General features: G+C 37.5%; 1 protein-coding gene across 1 annotated transcript; it reads left to right on the top strand.

The window, feature by feature from the left end:
- Positions 1 to 1,118: 1,118 nt before the first annotated feature.
- Positions 1,119 to 3,272, top strand: LOC107679655 (CD83 antigen-like). Its single transcript, XM_016475274.1, has 5 exons — positions 1,119 to 1,240; positions 1,322 to 1,437; positions 1,892 to 2,126; positions 2,439 to 2,545; positions 2,652 to 3,272. The coding sequence occupies exons 1-5, from the start codon at positions 1,198 to 1,200 to the stop codon at positions 2,769 to 2,771; spliced, it is 621 nt and encodes a 206-aa protein (XP_016330760.1). The 5' UTR covers positions 1,119 to 1,197; the 3' UTR covers positions 2,772 to 3,272.
- The last annotated feature ends 10,751 nt before the right edge of the window (positions 3,273 to 14,023 follow it).

The raw sequence follows: 14,023 nt of genomic DNA, 5'->3' as shown, positions 1-14,023 counted from the left end.
AGCTGGTTATATGAATCAGGTGTGTTAACTAAGAGAGACATGCAAAATATGCAGAGCAGTGGGGCACGTGGACTGGGATTGGGAACCGCTGTGGTAAGTAACGTAACATTTCCGTCACACACTTGAGGCAATCAGTTTGGACGAACATTTCTTGATCCTACACCTTTCACAGAATATATAAATACAGATAAATACATTTAGACCACTTAACTTAATGATTGCTTTCGGGATCTGAAGAGACTTTCAACCAGCATAACAAAAAATGTTTCTGAAGACAATCACCTACTGCACCTTTAATGTTCTGCACGTTTCTGTGATGGGTAAGTTAGGGGTAGACGTTGGGTTAGAAAATATAATTAAACTGATATAAAATCAGTGGAAGTATATGCCCTCACTAAGAAACAAACGTACGTGTGTGTTTCTATAGTGTAAAGTGTAACGTTTATGAGACAGACAGCAAGGGCTACAAGGTTTCAGTTTAAAACTACACGCTCAGCAACAACATTACATAATGGTGGGAATCCCGAGTTTTGTCAAGTGAAAATTACTTTCTCTACCAAACATATTTTTAAATTAACTGCATGTATATAACATTTAAAAAAGATTAAGATGCAATGTTAAAATTAAAAACCTTGAAAGACAGCGGAGAACTACCGCAACATTTTCTTTTCTTACATTTTAGGCGAAAGAGTCCCGCAATAACACAAAAGAGACAAAATTAAAACCTAGAAAAAGCTGGCAAAAACAAACAAATGACAAAACACACGGATAACAAAACGTGAATGTGAAAAGCCAGCATAACTACAAGCGCTCGCACTTAACGACAAAATAAACGTGCCGCTGCGTCATTATTATTTGAATAACACCAAGCCTCATGGCTACTACAATCAAGATATGTGAAGCAAGCAAACTGGAGATTTGGATAAAATATCTTACCAGGCACAACAAAAACCGATAACGATAGAAAACGAACAAAAACATATTTAATCCAGAGCATCGCGCTGACTCGTCTAGGTGAATTTCACAGTGTTTACAAGTTTACCACCTCTAGGCTTCCCTACTTCCCTACTGTGTATTGATGACATCAGTCACTCTTGCTTGCTCGTGCTAGGGAATTCCCCACTTCCTCAAACCAGAACTACAAAGAGCAAGAGTCCTATAAATTCAACGCGTGGACATCAAGCTCCAGTCAGAACCATGCCTTACTTCTCGGAATTCATCGCCTGTCTTGTCATTTTAGGTAAGACTCCACCCGTATTCCTGAGAGTATCTTCACGCAGACTCTGTTGATTCAGGTTGACATGAGGTGTTTTATTTTCAGCTGTGACGGAGGGAGTCCGGCACGAGATTCGTTTCATCTGTGGTGAGGACGCAGTCTTGAGCTGTGCGGCGAAATCAAAGCCCGCGGTCCTGTACCGTTCGGTCACATGGTATAAGGTAAAGGTCAAAATTCGTATTTTTTTCTAGAACCTTGCGTTTTATCCTCACATATGAATGTTTTGTACTAGGTGTTTCAATAACCACTAAAACTTCTTTCTCAAAACCTATTTATCACGTTTTTTTTTCTGGATCTATTAGGCCTAAGCTATTCAAAAACACGTTAGAAATACAGTAGCCTGCATACAAAGAGTCACTTGAATGCCTTGATGAACGTTTTCCATTTTTAATTTTGATAAAAAAAAAAAAAAAACATTACGTTTTGAAACAGATGTTTTAAAATATTCATATTTGAAAAACGTTTTTCAAAGTTTTTAAGTTGGCTACTTTTTGCTTTTATATTTTTGTAAGGGTACTTATACAAATGTGTCCCTACATGTTTTAAGTTACTTGAGAGATGTATTGTTTCAAATGAAGATGTCATTTAACTTTAAGCTAAACCTCTCTTCTGCAGGTGTCTGAAGAGCCTTCCCAGCTGTTAAGTGGACTTGTAAGGAAGAGACTAACTGAAAACAGTGGCGATGTGAAAAAATATAAAGATGTCAAACGAGAGGTCAAGCTACTTGAGAGCTCAATGAGCCTTCTTCTGTCTAATGTAACTGCAGAGGACAGTGGGATATACAAATGCTTTCTGTCTGCTCCCCTTGGCTATCAGAACCAAGAAGGCGAAATCGTTCTGAAGGTCGATGGTACGTTTATGTGGATTTATAATGGCCACAAAAAGTATTTGAACACTTACTTAAGTCACACTTAAAATATACAAAGTATTAGACACTTTTGTGGCTTTTAGAATTCGAATCAAGTTCACTGGGGTGTAAGTAGCCTACATCTTACCAAAGGTGTAGTTCATCTCAATGCAATAATATTCACACAATTTTAAGTGTGGCTTCCAAATACTTTTAAGGCCACTGTATGTACTGTATACAGCAACTGTGAGCAATAGCTCACAAACTAACAATCTGATGTTCATGTGTGTTTTTTTCTTTCTTTCTCATTTTTAGAGCATGCTACAGTTGAGAAAATGGAATTTAATAAAAGTGATTCACTATATGTAGTTCTGGCTGTCACAGTACTCATTATGGCACTCCTGATGTTTTGCATAAGCTATGTAAGTAATATATATATATATATATATATATAAGTATCTTTATACTTTGAGTAAAGATATTATGCATGTATTTTTAAGTTATTTACCAAAGGCATGTTTACCACAGGTTTGTTTAAGGAATGTATTCCAAAGCAACAATAAGCTCTCTAAAGACTCTGCTGAAAATGCCACATCAAGGCAAGAACGTAATCATCACCAATCATTTGATTTGCAAGACCATGCCTGAAGTTTATGTGTGATGGTAACCAGAGTACATGGACTAGTGCTCAGTAGAAGTCAAATGTAGTTTTGCGCACAGGACATGGACAGTTCACAGAGCTTGTGCTGAAGTGGACCACTGGCAAGCACAGGAAATGGCAACCTACTTGCTAAGGTCAATGTGCAAATGGCAGATGCATGCACAAAGGTTTCAACATCATCAGCACCACCTTTTGAAAATCTTTTAAAAACTGCATCTTTACAACATGAAACAGTGAGACCAAGTGAAAAATGGCTTTTTCTGTATTAAAATTGTGCATGCTTCATTATGGTTGCTTGTTGGTGAGTGTGAACACCATGGAAGTGAAGAAGGACTGACCCAAATACAGACCATGTTTGAATGTTATGCTCGGTGATCAATGTTATTGTCAGGCACACCTGTAGGTATTCTACCAAATAAATTATATGATAGCAAATTTCTCAATCTATAGATTATATAGAAGAAGAAGAAAAACTTTTAAATATATATATATATGTTTTGTTTGTTTCAATGTTGTCATTCTTATAGAAATACAAACAAAAAAATCTACCTCGTATAATGTGTTAATGTGAGTGTTAATGTTCAGTGAACAGAATAAAGTGGATACAAAATGTAAATGTTATTGCTAGTTTTGTTCTGTTAAGACTGCACATCTATGTTTGTTTTTTTTTATAAAAGACAAAATCTAAATATTTCATCTAAATATAAATTTGAAACTTAGAAAATGTACAGGTCACAAATAATGTATTTCTAGCATCACCCATAGGCTATTAGTTCAAGTGATTTTGTTATTGCCAGTAATATTTTATAAACTGGCTGGTGAAACTAATAACAGTTTAATTGAGTACAAATCTAAAATGTAATTTTCAATATTCTGGAATAAAATAATAGGTTTTTTTTTCTGTTACTCATCTGAGTTATCATGTATATATGTTCATGTATCATGTATATATGTTTTGGTTTTCAAATTTTTAAATTCTAACTTTTTTAAAAGGACCATCATCACATAAGTTTCATATTTTATGTCTATGATTAAAAAAACAGCACTCAACGAGAAGAAATGACAAATTAACTTTGGAAGTAGCACGTGTTTTTTGAACAAAGACAGAAAAAGACACAATGGCGCTCTCTAGTGGCTGAAAAACCACTACTTTCTAACATCTTTTACTACAAAGAACAAGAGCAGTTCATTGTTCATATATTACACCTGTTCACTACTAAAGGAAAACTTAAAAACAATCCTTCATTGTTTGTATATCATTAGCTATATCAAAAGGCCCCTTTCAAGTAAAAAGTACACTTATTTTCTAAGGGGGTCCCTAGAAAAATGCTCCACTGTGAGATTGCTTGATTTATTCATTGATTAATTAAAACATCCTTATCTATTTCTTATTAGTTGGAATGTTCATTATTTATTTTCCAATCTTTCCTTTATTTTTCTGTTCTTGATGCAAGGTGGTGGAATCAATATCTTTTAATTAGAGGAACCAAACCAAACCACTGTGATTTGTCAGACAAACTCCTCAGGTTTTAACTTCAGTGGAGCTGTAAATTCAATAGTTTTAAATTGGCTCGAGCATAACCAGCCCTGTCTGCCCATTTATCAAGCTCACAAATGAGCTCACAAACCCGTGTGACATATCGTTACTATAAATTATACAAACACAGAACTTGTGGATGTTATTGATGGTGGTGATGACAGGGTTCCTCAGCCATCTGTCTGTAATAGTATAAGCATGCTTGAAAAGTAAAAAATAAGACAAACTGCTTTTCCATAACCACTGACCCACAACATAAGAAATGACTTTCACCTCAAACACTCAGTTAGAATTCTAGATCTTATTTTTTTCCAAGGTCAAATGGAGTGTTTCATTTTTAAACTAATGTTGAGTCTGACATACTTTCATGGAGCAGTAACACAATCCAAACCGTATTTTACATAATTATCCAATGGAAACCTGGCACTATGGGAAATGCTAAAATAAGTCCTCATGATTTACATATACCTTGACTTATAATCATCACTTACTGGATTTGATAATATGACTGGCTCTCAGTCAAGTTATTCACCACACCAGTCATAGTTATGATATCAAATTGTTTGGCTGATTTTAGGTATATGTTAAGTAAAAAAATAAAAGAATTCTTATCCATGCAAGCACAGATGTGAAGGAGCGAGTAAACAGAAGTTGATAAATTATTCTTCTCTTTTCTCCTTTGCTATCCACTTTATTGGCTTTTTTCTAAAAGATGCTTCAGTCAAACAGTCACAACTGCTATTTGCTGAAATGAACGAACATTTTAGTATGTTTGGAATATTTCTGGAAAAAAAAGAAAGAAATGAAAAAAATAAATTAAATTGCATTTTGTGTTGATTATGCCAAGCAATAAGCTAAACACTAATTAACCAATAATATTGTTGAACGAACATTTTAATATGTAAATTAAGTAATATATGTTTTAAAAGAATATTTCTGTCTGAAATAAACTAATAAATAAAAAAAATCAATCAATCATTCTGCATTTATTATGGTTCCAACAGGTTACCCAAACAATCTTTAATGCAACCTTACAACTGGATCTGAAGAGTTAAGCAATAATTAACCAATAATAGGTCTACTTTTTGTAAAATATTTGAATACTATTAAAGAAAAACATTACAAACCTATTATGATAATAAAACAATGTTGTGAGTATGTATTTTTAATTACACATTGAGTTTATTTTGTGTCTTTTTTATTCAATGAAACATACTGTGTTTGAGAGTAAAACTAATTATTTTGTAATAAAAAAAAAATAATAATAAATTGCAAAAAAAAGTCTTCTTAAGGCTCAAAAATAAAGAAATTGATAAAATTCTTTGCACTGAGTGTAAAACTTTGAAAATCTTTATTTTTCTTTGTGCATTTAAAACACATTTCATCACGAAACCACAAATGTTGCTCTCTTTTCTGCTCTTTTTTTATTTTTATTTTTTTGCGGGTCTAAATCTTTTACTTGTGAGTTGAAAAGTTTTGCTTGTGAGTGAAGCTGTATCTCAGTGGGCGGTCTCTACCTACCAGGATGAAAGGCCTTTTTCTATTGGTCACTCTCGATTGAAGTGACAGGTTGACCACGCCCACTACGCTTTCCCACCACTGCCGCCACCAGTCAGAAGAGCGAGGCGAGCGAGGTTGTAGCAATGGTGAGCAACAGGTTGTTTACTGGCTAATGGTAAGCTTACACTAGATGATTGAAAGACTAGCCGAATCACTGTGTTGCTCACATTACGCAACAAGATTTCTTCTCATCTGTCGTCGTCTTGTCATAGCTGTGCACATGCTACACAACACAACGCTAATGAGGTGCACACACTACAAAACATTCAGTGAAGAGGCATTCCCGACAATCAGCGAAAATACGTTTTCTCACATAAATTCTCGCGAGAAATTACAGCGATTATATGCCATATATTCAAGCATGGACAATCAACTGCTGCTCCCATAGGTCTGTGCAGTTATTTTATCCGAAAGAAAGAAGAAACCACGACAAAAGAGAATATGGCAGAAACAATGGCTTGGAAGACGTGGACAACAAGGACTGTCAGTACTGCAGAAAGAGTTGGAGGTAATTAAACAGTACAATGAAATGTGGTATTATATACACAATCTATGCATTTGTTAAATATATTTTTAGTTAGTTGATTTGATTAATTTGTGGCTTTTCGTTTTTGTTCATGAAGATGCATGATAAGAGTGTTTATACCATCTGCACTGTGATTGGCTGGATTAGTTCCACCTTGACATTACCTTGCTCACATTACGAGATCATGTGGCGATAATATCAAACAGGTTTCAAAATGTCGTAGCGCCTGTGATAGCTCGAGACAGGTTCGGATCACGTTGCTGACCTGCTCATACTTAACGAGCTTCGGCAACCACAACGAGCACCGATTTGGTCACGATCCGGGGGGTTTTGTCACAGACTGTGGAAATCTGTCCGCGACAGCAAAATCCAGCCAAAAATCCTGTAGTGTGAGCTTGCCATTAGGGACTGCAAATTTCCCTATTGTCTGCAAATTTACCCATTGCACCATTTGTCCTAGACACATGAATGAGGTGTCAAATCGTGCCGCCATCTTACGTAAATGTATGTTTACCGCTGATTGGCCAACACAGTTCGACACGCCCCCTACCTTTTGGCACGCCCCTACCTTTCAGCACACCCATTACTCCAAGCTGCAGCTACCCCTACTTGGCTACAGCGGCAGCTGCCAGAGACAGATCCTGGCTGCTGGAGATTCCGCCACGAGATGCCGATATCATCAACTACAGATGGGCTAACGTTACGGATTTAGATGGGAGAGCATAAGAAGAGAGAGTAATTAAAGGGTTAGTTCACCCAAAAATGAAAATTAGCCCATAAATTACTCACCCTCAAGTCATCCTAGGTGTATATGACTTTCTTCTTTCAGACGAATCCAGTCGGAGTTATATTAAAAATGGTCTTTGATCTTTCAAGCTGTTTAATGCCACTCAGCGAGTGTTGCATGCATCAGTCCAAAAGCAGTTAAATAAAATGCACCCATTGTTACGGTCCTTTCGAGATCTAGGGAATTGATCCGCAATATTTAAAACAAATAAATTCGATGAATGGAGAGGAGAGCAGAAAAACAGCCAGGACGACAGCATATGGCAAAAGGCAGTAATTTATTCTACAAATGGCAGAAGGCAGCAACTTATTCACGTAACTGTCCAGAAACGCACCAGCAGCGCTTGTGCATATTTACAGTGCCGAAAATAAAAAGTGGAATACAAACCTAAATCAACAAAGAAACAAAACCAAACAAGGCTACACTAAACGCCCAAACCCACTAACCTATCCTAACCAAATAAAAATGTGAAACAAAAACACGAAAGCTTCGGCGTAGGCGACGCCCTAAATACCCTACACTAACTAAAACAGAAAGAAATACACAAGAGGCGCTCACCCACTGACTAGTGTATCTAACACGGTTTCACTACGTGCAAGAGATGTAACCTATAACTAAGCTTACCTACCCTCATCTCCCACCTAGAGAACGAGAAAACTCAATAAGCTCACCATCAATTCGGCACATAGTTGTAAGACATGAAAGTCATACTGAGCAACTTGAGAACGAGAAAATACACAGGCGTGAGGCACAACTCAAACAAATCGAAAACACACACGCTGATGTGATGGAGCTCACACAGGCTCTCCGCTCAGAGCACAGCCAAAAAGTTTCGTTACACACCCCAACAGCGCTCACTGCGCTGCCCTCGCCCCCCAGGCAGAGCGCACCGGAAGCTTTTAAAGCCACGGGCCGTCCGCTGATTCGTCGCAGTATGGAACACCCTAATAATAGGCTTGTTTGAGATGCACCTTGCCTTGCCTGAAATGAAGGCGAGAGTAGGCGGCTGCAGTGAGGGGAGGAGTGAAATAAGCGCAGGCAAGATGGACAGTTCTGACCTCTAGAAGTGAACAGATACCTACGAGATCAAAGGCAGATATCGCGTTATTCTCACTTACATGCTGTGTTGCTAATAAACATGATATAATTTCAGTTCTGTTGCTTTTATATGAATATAAATATGATTAACAAGACACTCAAAGTGCTTGCTATTTAATTCCATACGAAAGGTGTATTTATCATCCATTTTTACTTTAATACAAACTTGTATTTTTGATTTTTATAGAAATATGACAACAATCACATTATCTCACACAGAGATCGCGCTGTCATAGTGTTTGGGAACATTCATTCATAAATTAAATACATAATCATATGAAATCAGATAAAAATAAACCATTTTAGAAGAGAACCGCAGCATCACAGTTGTCTGAACCAATGAGCATTAATCTTTGTCATCAGTCAGTCGTTTCCCATCATGCTTTTGATCAGTGCAGTCGGTGGAGAGCAACTGCGCTTGACTGCATAATCTTCTAACCGGCATGCATCTCGCGGTGATCACCGGTGATCGATTCTGCGCAGAATTTGCTCATCTCAAACAAGCCTAATGATTGGCGGTGAGTCATCCACTCAGCGGAAACCTAGGAGTTGGGGAAAAAAGAAAAGCAAGATGACTTGAGGATGAGTAATTTATGGGCTAATTTTCATTTTTGGGTGAACTAACCCTTTAAGTTCACTTGTTGAGTTTAAGATGTTAAATTAGTTATCTTAGCCAGTAAACAACCTGTTGCTCGCCATTGCTATAACCTCGCTCCCCTCGCTCTTCTGTCGGACTGGCAGCGGCAGTGGCGGGAAAGTGTAGTGGGCATGGTCAACCTGTCACTTCAGTCGAGAGTGACCAATAGAACGCCTTTCATCCTGGTGGGTAGAGACCGCCCACTGAGGTACAGCTTCACTCGCAAGCAAAACTTTAAAAAAAAACAGCAGAAAAGAGAGCAACATTTGTGGTTTCGTGATGAAAAGTGTTTGAAGTGCACAAAGAAAAATAAAGATTTTCAAATATTTACACGCACTGCAAAGAATTTGATCAATTTCTTTATTTTTGAGCCTTAATAAGACTTTTTTGCGATCTTTTATTTTTTAAATTACAAAATAATTAGTTTTACTCTCAAACACAGTATGTCTGATTAAATAAAAAAGACACAAAATAAACTCCATTCACTTAGGTATCGGACATAACTGAGAAACGTGTCGCGGCTTAGAACGATTCGATTGACTCGTTCAAAAGAAACAATGCATAAGAGTCATTTGTTCTCAAATCGAACAATTTTTTTTCGTTGTCCGACTTTGTGTGCAGGACACTGGCATGCACTCTAATATTTCTGTTATAAATGGCAACAAAAAAGGCAACAAAACTAGGCCAAATTTTGGCCAAAACGGTAGGTTACACTTTGTAATAAAGTCTTAAAGTGGACGTAAGTGCTTCAGTGATGAAACTTTCCACATCCATCTCCGGATTAAACATCATCTGCTTCATTAAGCCAGAAGAAGCCCACCATTGTGTGAGGAGCAGTCTGGGTGTAATCCCCGGATACTGCTGCTGTCTTTCCTTTAGGTTGGCAATGACAGAGGGTCCAGTGTTTGACTGACCGGAGAGAGAGCAGTGTGGTTTTCTGCTTACTGAGAATGCATAATAACGTGGAGATGTTATTGTGAGTCTGCTACTGAAGTCCTAATGCGCTGGAGACACTGTGGCTTTGGTTGAAGAGGTTTCATTAGACAGAGGCTTTGCCAGGCTCCCACAGGACTCCTCTAATTAACCACCATGAGTTTTGAGCAGGACCACAGTCCAACAACAGTGCTCCAACTCCAATGACTGTGAGGGAATAAAGGTGTCAATCTGCTGAACATCCACGACTTCCACTCACAGATATGCGTGATTGTGGATATCTGTTACTATTTCTAAACCCTTGACATGAAATATCGCTTTATTTACCACAGCTCTGATACTTCGGTTTTGAGGTTATTCGCAAGGCTAAGGTTCTTTGTAGATGTTCAAAATTTATGTCAGGATGTTATATGGTGTTGTTGGTGGTTGCCAGGGTGTTGGTATGTGGTTGCTAAGGTATTCGGAGTGATTCTAGGGCGTTGACAGGTGGCATCTTACTGGCAAAAGTCAAAAAAGACAACCGCAAAGTTTGTATGATATTCTGGCATCTAGGTGTAGATGAGTTGATTTATTTATTGGAACAGAAAAGATTTGGAGAAATTTAGCATTACATCACTTGCTCACAAATAGATCATCTGCAGTGAATGGGTGCCATCAGAATAGAGTTCAAACAGCTGATAAAAAAACATCATAATAATCCACAGGTTGACTCCAGTCAATCAATTATGTTGTCTTGTGAAGTGAAGTTTAGTTTAGTTTAGTTTATTTATTTATATAGCACATTTGAATACAACAGAGCGTTGACCAAAGTGCTGTACAAAATCAACACAGTTTAAAACACATTTACACACCATAACACAAACAGGACAGCTAAAACAACATAACAAAGTGAACCACATCTTGATGGATTTGTTTCTTACAATCGCGCCGCTTTTCGCTTCACAACACATTAATTGATGGACTAGAGTCATGTGGATTACTATGATGTCTTTATAAATTGTTTGAACTCTCATTCTGACAGCACCCATTCTCTGCAAAGGATTGTTGAGCAAGTCATGCAATGCAAAATTTCTCTAAATCTGTTCAGATGAAGAAACAAATTCAAACAACATTTATATTTTGGGGTGAACTATTCCTTAAAAAAAAGTTTTATTTAAAAACCCATAGAACTTAATAATAGCTGTACAGAGACCTTAAAATGTGTCAGAACAGGACAAATACAGTCTCCAGTTTCTTCACTTAACAGAACGGTTGACCTCACTTTCACCACACGATGGTGCTGTCTGTTTAGTTCTTTGACTACATAGACCACTGGTTCCCAACCCTGGTCCTGGAGGCATCCCACCAACACTGCGCATTTTGCATGTCTCCTTTCTCTGACACACCAATTTCAGGTCTTGGAGTCTCTACTAATGAGCTGATGACCTGAATCAGGTGTGTTTGATTAAGGAGACATGCAAAACGTGCAGTATTGGGGTGCCTCCATGACCAGGGTTGGGAACCACTGACATAGACGACCACAGGCCCTAAACCAGGGAAATACTGAATGAAGCGAGGCCATTTGCTGTTAGTGTTGATAACACAGTCAAGACAACGTAAAACACCAGCTTTGCTTCTCTGGCAGCAGTTTATGGGTGATTGTCTTACCGCATCTGAAAGCAGCTCTATCCAAGAAGAAAATATGAGGAGTTCAGTTAAAGCTGTCATAGTCTGTCAGTAGTAAAAATGGCAGCATAACTGTTTGACGCTACATACTAAAATTTACTTACGTTGACGTCATTGCAAAAGTAAACAGCCGCTTACCTTGCTCTTTCCAGCAGCCCTACACCTACGTATTTCTCATTCTTATTATAGGCTATATTAACATGACATTTTTCACTTATTACTAAATATATATAGAGATGTAGAAAAGTCTCTGCACTACAGTTCACGGCTGTTTTTAGAAACACCATAGTTTTCAGCGCCAAGTTTGGCAGATGCAAATGAGATGTGAAAGCTGCAGATTTGCAACGACATGACGTTGAGTAAATAATTGTAATTTTTGAACAATTTTGATTAATTCTAAGTCATTTTAAGTACAATTAAAGCAGATTTCACATAATACTAATTTTACAGTAACTTATACTGTACACAAATCCACAGTAGCATGATAATACATGCTTTCCACCCGTGCATTGACTAGAACTTTGTTCACATGGAAAATTGAAGTTCAGTAGGCTACAGGGCTAAGAAAGACATACAGTAGCGCTGTGATTCTCAGGTTAAACATGCACCATAATTCTTCAGAGCAACGATTGTTTTTCTTGGGATATCTTCTCTTCACGCACATCTCCCCTCTGCACACTTTTTACTTTTGGAGGTCGGCTGTGGATGGTGTCGTGGCTGTCATCCTGTAAAGCTGCTTTATTGCAGGTCGGGGGTCCGGGCTCTTCTTCAAACCTTCAATCGCTCATTTCCACAAGTTGAAAGCAGGAAATATAGAGCCTCTGGAAGGAACCGCCACTGGAAGCTCATAACCATAAATATACCCACAATATTTATGTTGTTGCTTTTCTTGTTGCGTTTGAGGTTACAGTGTTCTGTCATGGAAAGTACGCTACAGAATTGGAACAATCTTTACCACCCACATATTTATCAATGCCTATGGTCCTAATACATGAATAAATAAATATTATAATTAATAGCTGAAATCGAAAACTCTATAACAAATCTAATATGATGACAAGGATGATTATGCAGTTCTGGTCATGGCCCATGAAAAAGCTGATTTCTTTTGCAAGCCATGTAGCAAAAGTCATCCAAGATACATGTCAGAATGTTTTGATGCTGTCAAGTTTTTGAAGGCTTGCTTTATCATCACTGGAAGTTTATAGAAACACTGCGTTAAACACAGTGCTCCTTTCAGTATATAGCAGGTCATGTAGCTTTAAACCTCCGTTCTTTGGTCCAGGCTGCAACCAGAGCCTCGAACATGATTCACTGGGACTTGTCCATGCAGCCCAACATAAGGAATGTTAATTTACAGTAATCCTTTGAAGTGAAGAACTGAAAGAAGCCTGCTTATTCGACATGCCGTATGACACGTTTGACTCTGGGAATGAAACAAGGAATGCAGGTTGCCAGGTATGCACCAAAGAGAAGGACATGCACAGAAACATTGTCCAGCGTTAGGCAAGACTTCAATAAAATACCTTCTGCACATTTTTAAAAGCATTAGTCCAAGCCAAATTAAAAAGCAGAGTGCAATTAAAAGAAATCACTGTGTAAATGTTAGCATGTGGAAGTTTTCCTTTTGCTCTTTTTTTTTAATGTAAGGAAAAGCCCTGAGGCAGAGTTATGCAGCTGCCTATTATTACTACATACATCTGGTCTTGATAAACCCTATTACAATCAAAATCATAAAAAAGGTAATGTGGTCCTCTTGAACATTTAAATATAAGAAACACTTTACATACAAAGTTCATCTGTTCATGGCCCCTCTCAGCTCCATGAATGAAAAAAAGGAAGGAATTACTTTAAAGTCTATAACTTGGAGTAATTTGCACTTGGTGGAGCCTGACCATGTTACGACATACTCTCTAAATGAACAAGAACTGTGAATATGATATGTGTCTGCTTATGTGTTCAAGTTTTATCATAAAGAGTCTTATGATGTTTAGTTATATAGTGTGATTTACATTAACTGTCTAATTTCTGTCAGCTTGCGTTTAATGGGTTTAATATCATGTAGTAGATGCTCTTGTGCAAGCCCTTAGCCAAGGATTTTTTGGCACACAACCCATTTTCCAGCATTTCAAAATCATTGCGACCCACCCACATACTTTAGGATCTCACATTTTAAGCGGCAAATTACGTATTATAAAAATACTGTTACTATTGTAGTTTTTGGACAATTGCAGTATAATTTAGTCAGTTTTCATTGTGTGCGTGTGTGTGTGTGTGTGTGTGTGTTTTTGTTTCCCCCCCTTTTTGTCAAGTTCAAGAGGCACCATAATCCCACATGGATGACTAGTTAACACAACCAAAGTTTCCAGAATATACTAATGTGTTTGTAACTACAAAGTAATCATAGCCTATTTGTTTAGTTTGTTACGTTTTTTGTGACTTCGTTAAGTAGCGTGACATCAGCTTGGCACTTATCAAAACAATATACAGTAGGTT

The sequence above is a fragment of the Sinocyclocheilus anshuiensis genome, unplaced genomic scaffold (assembly GCF_001515605.1).
Source record: "Sinocyclocheilus anshuiensis isolate Anshui unplaced genomic scaffold, SAMN03320099.WGS_v1.1 scaffold2170, whole genome shotgun sequence".
Lineage (NCBI taxonomy): Eukaryota > Metazoa > Chordata > Actinopteri > Cypriniformes > Cyprinidae > Sinocyclocheilus > Sinocyclocheilus anshuiensis.
Note: the sequence above shows the minus strand (reverse complement) of the source record. Positions and strands in the feature narration are given on the sequence as shown.